Source organism: Pleurodeles waltl, chromosome 9, assembly GCF_031143425.1.
Source record: "Pleurodeles waltl isolate 20211129_DDA chromosome 9, aPleWal1.hap1.20221129, whole genome shotgun sequence".
Classification (NCBI taxonomy): Eukaryota; Metazoa; Chordata; class Amphibia; order Caudata; family Salamandridae; genus Pleurodeles; species Pleurodeles waltl.
The window spans coordinates 1,010,801,358-1,010,820,230 of record NC_090448.1 but is presented as its reverse complement, the minus strand read 5'-3'; the positions used below and the strand labels follow the sequence as shown (position 1 = coordinate 1,010,820,230).

The window sequence follows — 18,873 nt, the reverse complement described above, 5'->3', positions numbered from 1 at the left end:
CTGCAGGCCTGCCATTGCAGCCTGCTTGAAAAGGTGCATGTACCCTTTCACTACACCAGGTCACTATAAGTCAGCCCTATGGCAGGCCATCCTTGCCCAGAGGGCAGGGTGCAGGTACCTGTGTGTGAGGGCACCCCTGCAGGAGCAGAGGTGCCCCTATGCACTCCAGCTCCATTTTCCTGGGCTTCGTAAGTGCAGGGAAGACATTTTACTGTGTACTACCTGTGTCCAGCTGCATAATGGTAACTCCGAATCTGGGCATGTTTAGTATCAAACATGTCAGAATCATGCACCAATACTATTGGCAGTATTGGTTGTATGTTTCCATGCACTCTGGGGACTCCGAGGACCCCAGCATTGCTCCTACCAGTCTTCTGGGGTTTTCTGGGCAGCCTGTGCCACTGGTATGCTTTGAGGGGTACATTTGGTGCCCGTCTTGCATTAACTAATTTGCACCAGTCCAAGGACCCCCCAGTCCCTGCTCTGCTGTGAAACTGGACAATGGAAAGGGGAGTCCATCATCACCACAGCAGTGGTGGCCAGAGCACTTCCAGGTGTCCATTTGATTCTGCCATCTTGAATCCAAGGTGGGTAGAGGCTCCTGGGAGCATCTGAGTGGCCAGGTCAGGCAGGTAACGTCACAGCCCCCTCCTGATAACTGGTCACCCTGCTAGGTGACAATCCCTTTTCCTGGGCTATTTAGAGTCTCTCTCTCCCTGGTGGGTCAGCAGATTCGATGTGCAAGATTCCAGCAGGACTCCTCTGCATCATTTACTATATCTTCTAGCCACCAGAACTGCAACTGGACCTTCCAAGAGCCAATAATCTGCAACTCCAGTGAAGTGGGACTCCTCTCCACGTGTACTGGGTGGGCCTCACTGCGTCCCAGGTGCCTGCAGCCTGTGGATCGCCTATGGGGTTGCCTCCTCTTCTTGCGACTCTCCCAGCTGATGAGGGTCACCTTGGACTCCCGTCCTTGGGTCGAGTACCCTGGGCCTTGCTGGTTCTCTTCAGCCTTGCAAAACCTTCTCGGACTCTTGCCTTTGCCAAGGCTTTTTGGTGTTTTTCCAGCAACACTGACTGACTGCATCACAACCGCCGACGTGGGACATCACACACTTGCATCACTCCTGGAACTCCTCTTCTGCTCCTGTGCTGCACTGCTGACTTTCTTCATCCACCGTCAACCGGGTCCTGCATCCACAGAAGTGGGGGTAGTGGCTCCTGCCACAGCCGGAAACTCCAACTTGAACTGGACATGGTCCCCTTCTTTTGCAGGTCTTGTTGTGTCAGGATCCACCTTTAGTTTCTTTCAGCCTTGTCTGGGTCTTGCATAGTCCTTTTCCAAAGTTCCCCTGTGGGTTTGGGGAAAAAACAGGTACTTACCTCCTCTCTCCTGGTCGCAGGGGGTCATCTTGGTACTTAACCTTTTGGGGTCCCTAGTTCGTCCCGCTCCCTTCTACAGATTCCACTTCCTTGGGTGGGGGACTGCCTTTCACGTTCTACTTACTTAGTATATGGTTTGCCTCCCCTAGGGTCTTCACTATTTTCTATTGTTTTACTGTTACCATTGCTTTCTGTGCTAATCACTGACTTCTAATGTGTATATAGTAGTGTATTTACTCACCCCCTAGTGAAGTATTGCCTATATAGTATGTTGTATTTGTTACCATAGTAAAATACCTTCATTTTTGTAACACTGTGTGGTTCTTTCATGTGTGTAAGTGCTGTGTGAATGTAGTGATACTGCATAAGCTTTGCATGTCCCCTAGATAAGTCTTGGCTGCTCATCCACAGCTACCTCGAGGGAGCCCTGGCTTCCTAGACACTGTCCTACACCTCACTAATAGGGGATACCTTGACTTGGTATAAGGTGATAACACCATACGTGCTCACCACACCAGGCCAGCTTCCTCCACCTGTGTTCCAGGTGTAGGATGGAGACATGGGTCCCAGGTGCCAATGTGTTGATGGGACACTGAAAGACCAGTTACAGGCCTGTGTAGACAAATAAAGCTGAAGCATAATAATTACCCCAATGTGAGAGGGCTCAGCTCCCAAGAAGGCTGATTGGCCCTGCCACTGACCCAGTTAGGTCCAAAAACAATGGGGGGCATGGGCAGGCCTGTTGGGGAAGGGTTGCATTCACCTCACCAGCCAGACGTCCAGGAATCAACAGGGAGAGTAAGCTGCCTGCAGGACAGAAAGGAACAGAATGGTGCTGGGCCCCAAATAATAATGCACGCGAAGGAGCAGCACGTTTCCATGGGCAAAAGGCAGCAGCATGCGCCCAACACCGTGGAGGAGGGCCCGCACTATAATAGATGCAGGCCCTATCTACCATGTGCACCAACACTGCAGCTGGGGCGGTCCAGTAAATCAAAACTGGATTGCCTCCCTTAGTCCGCCGCTCTGCCTCGCTACCCTCAAAACAGGGCCCTGTCAGAAACACAAGCAGGCCCTCTCATCCAGTTGTCCCCAGCCTACCTGTACAGGTGGGGGTGCAACTGTCACCAGACACACACGACGGGACAGGCCAAGGGCAGACCCATTTGCGGGCAGGCAGCAGCATGTACAGGCCTCACACAGCATCCACATTATGGAAGCTGCAGCAACGCATCTCTTCTGGCCCCTGGGGATCCCGGAACATACAGATGTCCTCCTTCATCTGCTGCAACACCTCTAGAAAGGGTAGGAGGGGACTATCTTAGATAAACTACCCTGATTGCACGAGCCTCACAGGAGTGTGGCCATCTTGCGCGCCTGCTCTCTGGTTCCCCCAACACTGGCCAAGTTTCTAATGTTTTTCAAACCATCTCTCTGATAACCTCACAGTACACCCTTAAACTATGTCAGAGTTTAGTATGAGTGACAAACTGGCAAGGTAATATCATCACCCGCAGCACTAACCCGAAGAAATTTAAATAAAGAATACAATCCCAGGAACGTCTTAGAAATGGCTAAGTGCACTTTAGTGTCTGGCAGAATTATTTTTCTGGCACGCCATACGATATATGTAGTTGTCTTCATTTGGTCAACGCTCTAAATTCCCAAGTTGGGAAGCAACAGGAACGCTAGTTGAAGAGTGAGGGGAACATATTCCTTTATGCAAGAGGAAATCTCACACAATTAGTAGTGTCATTCTTCATCATTGGCCTCCTCTCCCCACCCTGGTAGGACCATGCCACCAGAGCTGACTCAACCTCTTTGTAAAGGTAGGCAAGAGGGAGTTCTTAGATAAAAACTACTGGACAGTGAATGGGATCCAGATACCTTAAAAATACCTTGAGGACTACCAGTAATTTTAACATAGTGGTGTCCACAGGTATGACTAAAAACAATGTGACAGTACTGCTGAGGATAATCTTTGGAGGATGCTGGACAAGTATGGAATCCCAAGAGATTTACTCTGGATTCTGAGGGTGCTCCATGTTGAATCTGGGAGGGGACCTCACAAATAGAATTCGTATTAGAAGCGTGGTAAGGCAAGGGTGTGTTGTTGCGCCTACTCTTTTTAGCCTATCCATTAATGGAACAGTCAAATGGCTTACCCAATGCAGACACAATGTTACAAAGTCTACAGGTGTTCCGGTCCCGCTATTAATGTTTGCAGATTATACTTCACTTATTTCCATTACCCCTTCAGGCTTACAATCAGAATTGAAGGCTTTTACAGCATTTTGTGTTAAGAGGGGTTAGAACTTAATCCATCTAAATCGAAGTTCATGTCACTTAATCCCCACCGGTCCTTTATTGTATCGGGATTCTTTTGAGGAGTTAATTGCCTGTGACAAGGATGTACGTTCTCCCTGGTTGAAGCATATTAAGAATCTGTCTGTGAGCATGGGACTGGGCAAATTATGGAGCGCCCCGATGAAATAGTTAAAGCTGATGCCCAGAGTGTAAAAAAAGTATATTGGGAAAATGTTACCAACAGATTTGGAAGGGTCACTCAGGAGGGGATATTACAGGGCAGTTTCTAAATCAATGTGTGCCCTGTAATGAACCACGTATAGAGAATACTTCCTTTTCAAGCAAAATGTCCATACATTCAATTCAGGTGTGGTGTTCTCCTTCTAAGAGCACATACTTCAAAATGGGGAAAACTGGATTGTCCTTCGAACTGCTTGCTGCCCACACTGTCCACGGGATGAAAAGACAGAGGCACATATTTTTATTTTTCTCCCCTCACTACTTACTTGCCTGTAAGAAATGGATTATCGCTGTGTGAAACTTATTGATGTAAGAGACTACTGAGAGACATTAAGGATTTAAAAAAAGTGATTCAAAAGAACAGATAGTTTTTGCTGTCTCTCGTTTTCTACAATCAGCATGGAACCTTTCATCAAAAGCCTTACGCCTCATGGATGTGATTTTTAATTAATTGTTAATTAATTGTGGATGGTGGTATGTATTATGAGAAGGAGGCTTGATTACGCTAGGATTTTCTGGAGTGTCCGCAGGCACTTGTAGTTAATTGTACAATCCCTGGTAATATGATTGAAAGGATTTATAACCCTCTTCCCTGTTAGAAAATATATGAAATGGCCTGGTTATTATTTGTAATTGGCTTGAGGGGTTGGACTAAGTGGTTGTGCAATGTTATTAGCGTTAAGGCTATAATACTGTAATTTACCATCATTGTTTAAAGACTCTATGCATGTGTCTCTCTTCCTACGGGTAGTTTTTTTTTTTTTTTTTTGTCCGGTGGTTTTATTTATATGTTTTAATTGCGTTTTAAGGATTGATTGTATGAATTTTATGGCTTTTAGCCAAAATAAAGTTTTTACTACAGACTACACTCCCTGGGGCCTTATTCCTATTCAAGGCCCTACCATTGATCCTACCCATGGGCGTGCTCACATCGCAACAGGCAGAACTTCATTACTTTGTGTCTGGGAGGGGAAATGCCCACTTGTTCACCGCAACCAGATCTACCGCCCCACAGCAAACAGAGATTTGGGGGTTTCCAGTCTCACCCACTACTGTCAGGTAGCACAACTCTGCTTCCTTGTAGAATGGAATTTCGGAAGCCAAAAAGCATTGGTGTTTTATGTACTATGCAATAGCGGGGATCACCTCTGGAAAATACCCTGGCTGCATCAGACTCAAAGAGTATAGGACCTATACTCTTCGATGGTCACCAGGGCCATGCTGGCGGATTGGGATAGAGTGGCCACCCGGAAAGGTTTGAAGCCCTTCCCCTCGCCACTGACACCCTTATTGGTTAACTAGGACTTCCCCCCAGGCCTACAGCTCACAGCCGTTTCCGCATGGCAGCGTTCCAGCTGGAGGTTCATTGGACACTTCTTTGACGTGGACAGGCCTATTTCACTTGAACAACTGAAAACTGTCTACTGCTTCCCTGAAACGGAATGCCTCCATTACCTCCAAAGTCAACACTGGGTGACCCACCCTGATATCTGGCATGGTGTGCAGAAGTTGTGCACGCCATACAAAATATGTCTCCTGACTTAGGGTGGAGATAAGCGTATAATCTCTGACTTACACCTGCTCCTGACACAACCCCACACTGAAGCGAAAACACCAGCACAGAGGTGATGGGAACAAGAACCGGGGTGTACCCTAACTCATTAAAAAACAGTCACTAAGATAGTCACATATTGGTACCTTACTCCTTCTAGAAAGAACAGGACAAATGCAGCCCGTAATGAGCACTGTTGGATAGGATGTGGAGCAACAGGTAAACTCTTGCACCTCTTGTGGATATGCCAGAAATCAACCCAGTATTAGGACACAGTATTGAACGACGTAGATACCTGTCTTGATACGCAGCTCCCATTCTTCCCAGTCTTTATTATCCCGGGGCTCCCCAGTCCCTTGACCTTTCACCTGAAGTCAAAACGGAGTCAGCACATTAGTTTGGCACTCAGAGCATGCTGGAGGCGATACTCTCCCACTGGGCCAGGTATATGTGACTACTGCGCCTGGGAGGTGATAATCGCACAGTAGGTGACTCTCATTAAAACAGGGCTAGAGACTTCCAGAAGGTTTGGAACTGCCCAGAACACACTAACAGAGTGGGGGAGGGGGGTTGATGGGGAGGGAGGGAGAATGGGATTGTGTTAAGTTGACACCATTGTATTTTCACAGAAACATCTTCACATGGCCAGCAATCTGTTGGGATGAGGCCCTTGATGATAAATGTTTTGTTTGTACCAGTTGTAACCCTGAGTAACAAATATTTTTATTGTTCTAATCATCTGTATCCTAGAGGACTCTTATAAACCCACACTCAAATAAAAGCTTAAAAATGATTGTATCTTTCCTTGCTTCTCAACTTCTGTCAGTGGTCTTTTTGCCCAATTTTGAATGTTATTTCATTCCTAATACATATTTCCTTTAAACAAAAAAAAAAAAGCACTCCATCAGAGCCTCAAGGTTGAATGAATTGTCTGTGTTCCCTGTTAGGGTTCAAAATGTGACCAAAAAAAAAAAAACGACATATTTTTTGGCAAATTCCATCGTAGTATATATCTCCAGCTAGCATGCTTCTATTTTATCCACTGCCTTTAACAGAGGATGAGAAGGCTATTCTAATCAATACTTAAGAATAGTAAGAACGATCTCATTGAGTTATGCGTCCATTACTTACGTTAATGGCATTACTCCTAGTCCTACTCCCTCGCCTTCCTTTCCCCGATGAGGCTCCCTGCCTCCCCCTAGACCCCTCCCTTCCCCTTAACAAGGGCCCCCAACCCCCATCACCTCCTGTACAGAAACAAGCCCAAACAGCAACGCAGGCAGTCCGTACCGGGAGGGAACGGGAAGGAAGGCGAGGGAGTAGGACTAGGAGTAATGCCATTAACGGAAGTAATGGACGCATTACCTCCCGTCCCTCCCTCGCCTTCCTTTCCACCAATGAGACATAGCAAGAGAAAAACAAGAGACGGACACTGAGTTGCAACAAGTTTAATCACAACCAAAAAAGGACACCGAACAACCACCCCCTATTACATCATAGAGGACAAGACACGGTGACCCAATACCGACTCCAAACCGCCCAAGTCCGCCACTCTGTAATGACGAACAAATGTAGAAGGCGAGGCCCAAGTAGCGGCCCTGCAAATTTCCACCACAAAAGCGCCCTGCAGCTCCGCCACCGTAGCAGCCACACCCCTGGTAGAACGGCCCTGTATCCCTTGGGGGTGGAACAACCCCTTTCAAAGAATAAGCTATCAAAATCAGAGAGCGAACCCAACGACTCAAGGAAGCAGTGGACGGCTTCTCCCCCTTCCGAGCTGGACCGAAATTAACAAACAGGGAATCACCCTTCCAGAAAGGAGCCACCACCCGTAGATATTCCAACAAAGATCTACGAACATCCAAAGAATGCAACCAAACCTCCTCATCCAAAGAAGGATCGGGACAAAAAGCAGGAAGGATAACCTACTGACGAGCATGGAAAGCCAAATTCACTTTGGGAACAAACAAAGGAACCGGAACAAGCACAACCCGATCAGGAAAAACCTTACAAAAAGGAAAAGATCAGGCCAACGCCCCCAACTCCCCCAAACGACGGGCTGAAGTAACGGCCACCAGAAAAAAGTCTTCAAAGATAGGTCCCCTAAAAGCCTGAATCGCAGCACACTGCACACGAAGTGAAGCCACCGACAAACCCAACTGGGCCCCATCCTGCAGAAACTGCATCACCTCAAACAGAGAAGCAGCCGAAGAATCCAACCTATGCCGCAAACACCAGGAAGAAAAAACCTTCCACTGCGGACCATAAGAGAGCAACGTGGAACGACGCAGCGAAGCCAGCAAAGTAGAACTCAAAGCGACCGGAACCCCTAAGCCGTCAAGTGCCACCGCCGCAACGACCCCATCAGGAGGCAAGGAAACTCCAGAGGCGAGGGACAGAGAGGAAGAGTCCACATGTGACCGGAGGCCATCAACCGAAGCAACGGAAACCAATTCGGCCGTGTCCAGTGGGGTGCGATCAAGAGAACCCTGGCCTTCAGAAGACGTACCCTCACCAGAAACGCACGGAGCAACTGGAAGGGCGGAAAGGCGTTCAAAAGATCCTGAGGCCAAGGACACGACATCCCGTCCACCGCCCAAGCCTGGTGACAATGAAACCGGGAGCAAAAGCGCCTCACTTTCTCATTCTCTGGGGAGGCAAACACATCCAACACCGGGAGACCCCACAGGCGAACCAGTCGCTGGAACAGAGACAACCGGAGGGCGAAAAGTTGAGACGAAGGAATGACCCGGCTCAGAAGATCCACCCGAACATTGACCACCCCCTGAATGTAGGTGGCTCGCAGAGATAGAACCCACTCCTGCGCCCAAACAAAAATGTCCCTCACAATGCGGAACAGCGACCGCGACCTGGTCCCTCCCTGCCTGTTCACATAAGCCTTGGTCACCAAGTTGTCTGTCCGGATAAGAACATCCAATTTCTTCAGGGATTCCTGAAAATGAACCAGAGCAAGAAGCACCGCCTTCAACTCCCACCAATTCGAGGATTGTCTGGCCTCCAGAGGCGACCAAAACCCCTGGACCTGAGCCTACCCCAACCAAGCCCCCCAACCGGAGAGGCTGGCATCGGTCATCACTACCACCGGGCGAGGAGGAGATAAAGACACCCCCAAATGAAGATGAGCCGGCACCAGCCACTAACCCAACTCCCTGTGAACAAACCTCGACACCAGAACCCTTGTCCGAAGAGAACTCGACCCCGGAGACCAATGGACGTGAAGCCAGTTCATCAGGCAAAGAAGATGAAACCGTGCCCACGGCACCAGAAAAATCACTGACGCCAAATGTCCCTGCAGATGCAACCACTGAAGGGCTCTGGGAGCAGGCTGCGACAAGATCGACAACACCTGCGACTGGAGACACAACAACCGTTTCTCCAACACAGTCACCAAGCCTTGAAGAGTCAGAAACCGGGCATTGAGAAAAACCAGATCCTGGGAAGGGACCAAATCTGACTTCCCCCCAGTTGACCAAAAAAACGTGATTTTGCAGGACCAACAGAACCCGGGCCACATGACTCCGTAACAGAACCTGAGTGGGAGCTTGAATCAGAATATCGTCCAAATAAGGATGGACAAACACACCCTCAGAATGTAGAAGAGCTACAAGAGGGGCCAGCACCTTGGTGAAAATCCGTGGAGAGGACTTGAGGCCAAATGGCAGAACACAAAACTGAAAATGGTCCTGGCCCACCGCAAAGCGAAGGAACCTCTGAGAAGACAGAGCCACTGGAACATGCAGGTAAGCATCCTGCAGATCCAGAGACCCCGGGAAATCCCCTGGACCGACCAAAGGAACAATTGACTGAAGGGAAAGCATACGGAAATGCACAGTCTTGATCCAGGAATTCACACCCTTGAGATTGAGGACAGGAAGAAAGCCCCCTGACACCTTTGGAACCAGGAACAAGATGGAATAAGCGCCCAGACCTCTCTCCCCCACCGGAACATGGGATATGGCCCTCTTAAAGAGCAAGTCCTGGACCCCCTCCAACAATGCCCGCCTCTGGGCACCGTTCGTAGGCAGTGGGGTAGGACGAACCCCGGTATCTGGAGGCACTACTTCGAAGTCTATGCGTAGCCATTGTTCACAATGTCCAGCACCCAGCGATCGTTGACATCCTCCTGCCAAACGTGAAGAAAGTGCCTCAGCCGCCCCCCCCCCCAACCGGCCCGCTGCCAGGCCCACAGTGATTGTCAGGAACCCTTCTTGAGGCCTCCCCGCCCCAAAGGAGCAGACTTTTTAGGAGAAAAACGGGGCTGAAAATTACGCATCCTGGAAGAAAAAGACTTGGAATCAAATTTGGGAGAAGACCGAGAATGCTTCCGCCAACGCTTGCCAGAAGACGAACCACCTTTGTAAGGCAAGGTATGCTTCCTCTCCTTAAAAGCTTTCGAAAGCATGGAAGACAACTTATCCCCAAATAAATTGCGCCCCTCAAAAGGCAGCCTCAGGAGAGCAGACTTCTCCCCAGGATCCGCCTTACACATCCTTAACCAGAGGAACCTACGAGCCCCAATCAAAACTCCCGAAGCCAGAGCCGAAGTTCGGACAACATCAGATGACATATCCGCCAGCAGCCTGGCCTATTGTTCCATAACTGCCAGCAGTTCTGAACACTCCGAACCCTCCTGAACAGCTACCGCCAGTTTGTCAAAATCCTGCACCAAGGATTGGGCAGAATAAGCAGAAAAAATACCAGCTCTAATGGCCAAATTCTCAGCCGCAAATGCCATCTTCAGACCTGAATCCACCTTTCTGTCAGTGGCATCAGCAGGAACACAGTCTTCCCGATTGACCGCCGTCTTGCCAATTAAAGTTGCCAAAATGGAATCAAGCTTAACTGAAGGTGGCAACACATCCTCCCCTTCCAGTAAGTACAGTTTCTGAAGGAAGCGCGGAACCTGAGACTTGTCCACATCTTTCCACTCCCGGAACACCATATCCTTAACAGGGCCCTGAAAGGGCATGGCAAACCTTTAATGTGTCTGATATTGAGGGAACAAGCGTGAATCAGTCCCTGAAGGTTGAAAAACAGGAAAACCTAAATTGTCCCGAACATGTGTCAGAACCTCCCACATTTCCTCCCTGGAGACATACTTCCCACCAGAAGAAGCAGAAAGACCGTCAACATCCAATGAAGAGGACCCCTCCGCAGCCCCCGAAGGACGGGATGCCGAAGAACGCCCAGGTCTAGGTGCTCCAGCTTGAAGAGCACGAGACACTGCCACCTCAATCATGTCCTGAACCTCTTCTCTGGACATGAGAGGCTCAGGAACCCCTAGCACAACCTGGTGTCCACCAGGAGTGGGAAGGGGAACCGCAACATCCTCCCCCGAAGAAGAAGAGACAATCCTGCGCAGCTTGGAAGGAACCAGCCTCAACCTTATCCCAACAAGAAAGGTACCCAAGAGGCCAACAGCACCCAGTAAAATACTGGAGAAAGTCGTCCCCTCCCCCCCCTGTCCTGAACCTCTTCTCTGGACATGAGAGGCTCAGGAACCCCTAGCACAACCTGGTGTCCACCAGGAGTGGGAAGGGGAACCGCAACATCCTCCCCCGAAGAAGAAGAGACAATCCTGCGCAGCTTGGAAGGAACCAGCCTCAACCTTATCCCAACAAGAAAGGTACCCAAGAGGCCAACAGCACCCAGTAAAATACTGGAGAAAGTCATCCCCTCCCCCCCCTGTCCTGAACCTCTTCTCTGGACATGAGAGGCTCAGGAACCCCTAGCACAACCTGGTGTCCACCAGGAGTGGGAAGGGGAACCGCAACATCCTCCCCCGAAGAAGAAGAGACAATCCTGCGCAGCTTGGAAGGAACCAGCCTCAACCTTATCCCAACAAGAAAGGTACCCAAGAGGCCAACAGCACCCAGTAAAATACTGGAGTAAGTCGTTCCCCCCCCCCCCCCCCCACCCCCCAATCAACATCAGCAAATGAAAAAAGTGCAGCAATTAACCCAAAACCATAAAAAAACGCGGGCAGAAACGCCCGTCCTACCGCCAAAATGCAAATATTCCCAACCGGCACATCAGCACAGCAAATGCGAGCCGAAGATCCGGAAGCAAAGCCCCAGTACCATAGAGCTGACCGACTCCGTCAGCCGACTCCAATGACGCGTCTCCAAGGCAGCGCCGCCTGCCACAAGAAGACGCCACCGCCGGGAAACTCTCAGCGAGGTGCTCCGCGCTTGTTGAGAGTGAAGACGGCACCCCCCCCCCCCCAGGCCCTGCCTTGGAGGAGAAGAAAAAAGGTAAATCTAGCGGGGCTAGACAAAAAGAACAGGAGGTGGTCGGGGGGCCTTTTTTAAGGGTAGGGGGAGGCAGGGAGCCTCATTGGTGGAAAGGATGGCGAGGGAGGGACGGGAGGTAATGCATTGTTTTTAATTCTAATTCAATTAATATAACTAAAAATGCTAACTTTAGACATGCATTTTCTTTTAAATGTTTTGAAAGGTTACGTTTCCGCTAATGTGTTGCCATACCCTAAAGCTAAGCATATATATTCAGTGTTTATGAACATCATAAAGATTGGAGATCTAAGCTTGCAGGTAAGTAACCTTTGTATCTGCCTTTAGTATTATGAGGATGTTTTCAGTATTGTACACACATGTAACAAAAATCATGAGCAACTCCTCTACCAGAAAACGTATTGTTTGTTTAGTTTCATAGTATTTGTTTTAAAATCATTTGTTCCATTTATTCACACAGGCTTTAATAAATGTTATTCTGACCTTAAGTATTTATGTTTTTTTTTAGTTGGGCAGATGCGCAGTCACAGATCCAGAACATTGCTGCTTCTTTTGACCAAGAGGCTGCTGCTGTCCTTATGGCTAGGCTGGCAGTTTATAGGGCTGAGACTGAAGAAGGACCTGATGTTCTAAGGTGGCTGGATCGGCAACTCATACGACTTGTGAGTGAAAATGTATTGTGACATTTTTCCGGAAAACGTTTAAAGTGATGTTTAGTAAACTCAGGTGTATAAGGGGATAAGCTCACGTGCATATTATTAACCAACACTTGGTGAGCAGTGTCCCAACCTAAACAATGAAAATGTCAAACACTTTTTTGTTCCAAAACAAACAAGGTTATCAATCCATAATACTTATTCTATTATTTTAAGTGTGTAGTACTAAGATTTACAGTTGTAGTGGAACATAAATTTGCCACAGAAATTTACCAACATGTTTCACAACTTAAAACATTCAGTTGTCACTTCTTCACGGCATCATTTGTCTGATTTTGTTTACTGCATTAATCATAAATTACATTTAGTTCCCAAATGATTAGAGTATTTTCATTAGCGAGTATTTTATTAAAGGATCTGAGTGAAGTGTGGGTCCTCGGTAAAGAGATTTCCAAATGTAACTCGTTTCGTCCGGGTCAGATATCTTAGGATTTAATTGAGCGATGATTTTTATGGCTTTCTCAATGACAGCATCTCTCAGGTATGAGAACACATTTAATAAATAAGTGAAAAGGAAAGCCACCTCTGTGTATGTCAAAGTTTAACTTCTTTTGTTTGTGCATTTTGCAGATGATTGACCTCAACACTTTCAGACCTGCCTGCCTTTGTATTATGAGTTGCAGATATACTTGAGGTTCTTGAATGACTCATAAATGCCATTGGTTAAGGCGTTGTATGCTCACTTTTGTGTATGGCAAATAAAGATGCATCAGACTTTGGATAATGGAGCAAGCTGTAAATGTTTCATTAGAATTGAGCTATCTTAGAATAGCCGGTGGCGCTTAGTATTCGGATCCCTTATCCTCCTCCCTTTTTTGTCATAGCCATGCTGTCATTTCCTTTCCTAATTCCGTAGACTCACTTCTGTATACATGCATACTTTAGTTCTTCCCTTTCGTTGTTCAGAGTTATTTTCATCTGTTCTGGACAGTATTGAGTGTGCGTTGCCATTTGATACCAAAGGGTCTGATATGCAGGTTAGAGTCCACATCTAATAACCCACATCAAATGTTAAATAATCAATTTCTGAATATAGAGGCAGAAGAGCTAGCGCTATTATGCTACATTGATCTTTGGCACAGAACTAGCATTATTAATCCTACTGCACACTTGTGTTTCTTTTTGCAGTGTCAGAAGTTTGGTGAATACCACAAAGATGATCCAAGCTCATTCAGATTTTCTGAGACCTTCTCCCTTTATCCTCAAGTAAGTTTGTTAGAAATGTTCATTTGGTAAATCAGTTGCATATGAGTATGCTATTTTTTTTTTTTTTTTTTTTTTTAGAAACCTTTGCTGCTAAAGGGTTGATAGAAAAATGTTTGTTATTCGTGGTCCTCTTCTTTTCCTTGAATATCTGTGTCAAATGTTTGGTTGGTAACAATTCCATCTCAAGCATGGGATCCGTCATAGATTCACATGTTTGAATTATTCCACCCGAGGCTATGAATCTTCTGTATCCATTGTTTAAACAGCATTAATAGAGCACACGCCATGAATAGTGCTTCAGTCTTAGGAGAGATTAACCTTTATTTTTACTGTATGTAGTGAGAAAGTTAAGCTCCTTATCCATATTGATAACCCCATGCCTGCTAGTGAAGTTTCCATAAACACCACGGGTGTTTCCCAGAGACAAATATTATACTGTCTTGGAAGCCCAACCCCTTTTACCCAGAAGTGTTGAGACTGGCAGCTATGACAAATGGGTACTTCTCCTGGTTGTAACCAACAACAACACAGTTTACCTGGAACAGATTGTGGAAGAACCTGCCTCCAGTCATAAGGGTGAGCAAAACGGAAGCAAAGTTAAGTTGAGGGTATGGCGACCAAAAACAGATTCACACTTTCTCAGTGAACAGGTAGGGAGGGGGGGGGGAGCACGATGGGATAGAAGGGCCCATAGTGCTCTTTAACTGGATATCGATTTCTTCCCAGAGGAAGATGCAGATAAAGAACATAATTGATATTGAAGATGGCTTTATCAGCCTTATTAAGACTGGCCCTTTTAACCACCTGCAGTGATGCAATTGAGAGCTGAATTTTTCAAAATGCTTTGAAGGATATGATGCAGGAGGTATGTAACTGCTTTCTATATACAAGTCTGTATGTCCTTGTTAGCTTCACTGTAGCAACCTCTACTTGAGCAAGTTCCTGCTTTGGTGCACCCAGCGTCAGTACTACCACCTCCTCATAAATAGTTGGCTCCCATGGCCAGCAAAGCAAAATTAGGAGCTAAAGGAGACCGATCAAATTAGTGATGGTGAAGAGAAAGGTACCTTAATGCAAGAAAACCATCCAGATTAGGGCCCAATTAATAGGTCACGTATGTGGCCCATGCTGATAATCAGGCTCACTGTCTGGACTACGTGCCAGATGACATTGCAAGCGTTCATAAGATAAGAGAAAGGATATCAAAATCTCACACTGTAAAATCATGCTTCTTGTTCGATTTGAAGAATAAATCTAAGACGTCAACCAGATACATCCCCATACAGAGTCATCTATACGAAGAGGGTCTCTTCTGTATGAGAAATGAGGCTAAGGGCATTACAAGTAATGCCTAACTAGACAAGACATTCAAGGCACCAATTACGTCACCGGCATGGCCTATTAATCAGGTGAAAATGGACTCCGTGAATTCTGTGGCTGTACAAAGAAGGTAAAGAAATGAAGTATTCCTGTGTACAGGTTTGCTAGAACAAGAAAGTGAAACCTTGTACACCATTGGCAGAAGGGTGAATGCATCCAATGTCTCCTCTGTTACAGTAGCTGACAATATGGCCATGCTCTACAAACAATTATGGCACACTGTTGCTCCTTTCTTATACAAATATTTAGAGGAAAGCATTCATTAAATCAGTATTCACTAACAACACTTAGATAAACGTGGCCAACACTAACTTTATCCAGCAGTCCAAGAGAGCTGCTTTATGGATTATGGTGCAGCACATCCTTCAGGACTGAAGTACAGTCATATATATTGGATGTGGCATTTGATAGACATAGCCTATTTGGGTAAGTCTTAAATGACTGTTTACAAACCTGCTAAAATCATACTATGGTCCATTGAAGCATTTAACACCGTAAACTACACCTAAATGGAGATATTGATATTTTGAATGCAGATCAGTGCAAGTAAATGTTTCACTGACCATGGAGCTAAAAGCTGGACCATGCTAAACCGGGATTCATGCCAAATCTCAAACCATTGATCCTTTCCACGGCTTCTCAAACAATTTCTCTCTGTGCCACTATGAGTCCTTCAGTGGTGATTCCAGCATCTTGAGATTAAATTAGTAAAGTTCATTGTGCATGTCACAGTGCAGTTACTCTGATACAGCAATGTTCTTTGTCTATATTATCTCTTTCAAGACATAATTTTGAGTTCTTCATCATAGGATAATTCGTATGCACTTGCTTGAATCTTCCCTGTTGTATAAGTAGGAGCCTCCAGTACTTTCTTACAGCTAAAACTTGTGCATCTTTAGTCGCCATTAAACTACATTTGCATTTACGTGAACATAAGCCAATGAGTTTGAAGGGCCATAGATTCCACTCCTCCGTGGTGTTGTTACCTCTCAGATTTTCACCACACATGTTTAGGGAGGCTTCACTGATCTCGGTTCATATTGCCTCTGGACTGTTTTTCTCAGATTTTGCGCTTTTTTCTGGGTTTATCCAACTTCTTTGGTAGTTCTTCTGTTTGAAATTCCCAGTGTGTGGGTTTTGGACTAGGTCTCCAGGATGTCTGATTTCTTAAAGAATCCCTCTTCATGCTCTGTGGAGCTTGTGGGAAAAAAACTGATTCACATCACATTTACTGCCTCTACAGTGAATCAACCTCGGGACTAGTGAGAGAGTAAATTCGTGTTCGATGGCATCTGTCGCTGTAGATACGCATGTTTTGCAATAGCTCGCCATCTGGTGTTGGGCCGGAGTGTTACAAGTTGTTTTTCTTCGAAGAAGTCTTTCGAGTCACGGGACCGAGTGACTCCTCCTTTTGTCTCCATTGCGCATGGGCGTCGACTCCATCTTCGATTGTTTTTTTTCCGCCATCGGGTTCGGACGTGTTCCTGTCGCTCCGAGTTTCGGAACGGAAAGATAGCTAATTTCGGAAGATTTTCGTCGGTATTGTTGCGTTCGGGATCGGCGTAGTTAGATTCAACACCGCGCCGAAGGATCGAAGAGCTCCGGTGCCCTTCGGGGGTAGTTTTTTCGATCCCCCGTCGGGGCCTGGTCGGCCCGACCGCGTGCTGAAGAACGCCGATGGAACGGACCCCGTTCCGTTTCTGCCCCAAATGCCACAATAAATACCCCTATACAGACCAACACTTGGTCTGTAACCTGTGCCTGTCACCTGAGCACAGTGAAGACACCTGCGAGGCCTGTCGTGCGTTCCGGTCCCGAAAAACACTCCGAGACCGTCGAGCCAGAAGACTTCAGATGGCGTCCGCGCCGACAGCCCACCGAGAGTTCGAGGAACAAGAAGAGGAAGGTACCTTCTCGATCCAAGAATCGGACTCCGAAGGATTCGACGATACACAAACCGTGAGTAAGACGTCGAAAACCACACAGAGGAAGATTTACAAGGCCCAGGGGACGCCACTGCCATCAGGCCATGGCTCCACCCATAAATTCGGTGACCGACCGTCGGCACCGAAAAAGGCCCAAACAGTGCCGAGATCGTCCGACTCCGGTCGAGACACCGGCACGCAGCCTTCTCGGGACCGAGAAAGTGCTGGAGACAAGCATCGACACCGAGATACCGGTGTAGACACGGCTCGACGCCGAGACAGCGGCACCGAAGAAGATCGACGCCGAGAGGTTTCGGCCCCGAAAAAGAAAAAAGTCACCTCGGAGCCGAAGAAAGATGCAGACAGGGTTTCGGTGCCGAAACAAACTGCAACCGACCCAGTTTCAGGCTCTTATACAGAAGAGCACTCGCTAACCTCCCAAATGCAAAAGCATAGGTTTGAGGAAGAACTACACTCAACGGATGTAGACCATACGCAAAAGCGTATTTTCATACAGCAGGGGACAGGAAAGATAAGCACCCTTCCCCCTATTAGAAGAAAGAGAAGATTGGAGTTCCAAACTGAACAAACACCACAAACAAAAGTGGTGAAAAAAGTTACCCCACCACCCTCTCCTCCACCTGTGATTAACGTCTCACCAGGTAAAACTCCATCACATTCCCCAGCTCACACCACCATGAGCCAGGGTGACCAAGATCAAGACGCATGGGACTTATACGACGCCCCAGTGTCAGATAACAGTCCGGAGGCATACCCTACGAAGCCATCTCCACCAGAGGACAGCACTGCGTATTCTCAAGTGGTGGCTAGAGCAGCACAATTTCACAACGTAAGCCTCCACTCAGAACAGGTCGAGGATGATTTTTTATTCAACACACTCTCCTCCACCCACAGCTCATACCAAAGCCTGCCTATGCTCCCTGGTATGCTCCGGCACGCAAAAGAAATCTTTAAGGAGCCGGTCAAAAGTAGGGCAATCACACCAAGGGTGGAAAAAAAGTATAAGGCGCCTCCTACAGACCCGGTTTTCATTACTACACAGCTGCCACCAGACTCTGTCGTTGTAGGAGCAGCTAGGAAAAGGGCCAACTCCCACACATCTGGAGATGCACCACCCCCAGATAAAGAAAGCCGCAAGTTCGATGCAGCTGGTAAGAGAGTCGCAGCATAAGCTGCAAACCAGTGGCGCATCGCGAACTCCCAGGCACTACTTGCGCGCTATGACAGAGCCCACTGGGACGAGATGCAACATCTCATTGAACATCTGCCCAAGGACTTACAAAATAGGGCAAAACAAGTGGTTGAGGAGGGACAGACCATTTCCAACAACCAGATCCGCTCCTCCATGGACGCTGCAGATACAGCTGCACGGACAATTAATACATCTGTAACTATCAGAAGGCATGCATGGCTCCGAACGTCTGGATTTAAACCAGAGATTCAACAAGCAGTTCTCAATATGCCTTTTAACGAAAAAGAACTGTTTGGTCCAGAAGTGGACACAGCGATTGAGAAACTCAAAAAAGATACGGACACTGCCAAAGCCATGGGCGCACTCTACTCCCCGCAGAGCAGAGGGAATTACAGCACATTCCGTAAAACACCCTTTCGAGGGGGGTTTCGGGGTCAGAGCACACAAGCCAGCACCTCACAAGCAACACCGTCCAGTTACCAGGGACAGTATAGAGGAGGTTTTCGGGGACAATATAGAGGAGGGCAATTCCCTAGGAATAGAGGAAGATTTCAGAGCCCCAAAACCCCTACTACTAAACAGTGACTCACATGTCACTCACCCCCTCCACACAACACCAGTGGGGGGAAGAATAAGTCATTATTACAAAGCATGGGAGGAAATCACTACAGACACT

The 18,873-nt window shown here is 47.3% G+C and overlaps 1 protein-coding gene across 1 annotated transcript in view; it reads left to right on the top strand.

The window, feature by feature from the left end:
* SEC23A (SEC23 homolog A, COPII coat complex component) overlaps positions 1 to 18,873 on the top strand; it is a 754,311-nt gene that overhangs the window by 509,516 nt on the left and 225,922 nt on the right. The window contains exons 14-15 of the mRNA XM_069208610.1: positions 12,266 to 12,419; positions 13,602 to 13,679. Of these exons, the coding sequence (XP_069064711.1) occupies positions 12,266 to 12,419; positions 13,602 to 13,679 (232 nt within the window). The remainder of the gene's footprint in view (positions 1 to 12,265; positions 12,420 to 13,601; positions 13,680 to 18,873) is intronic.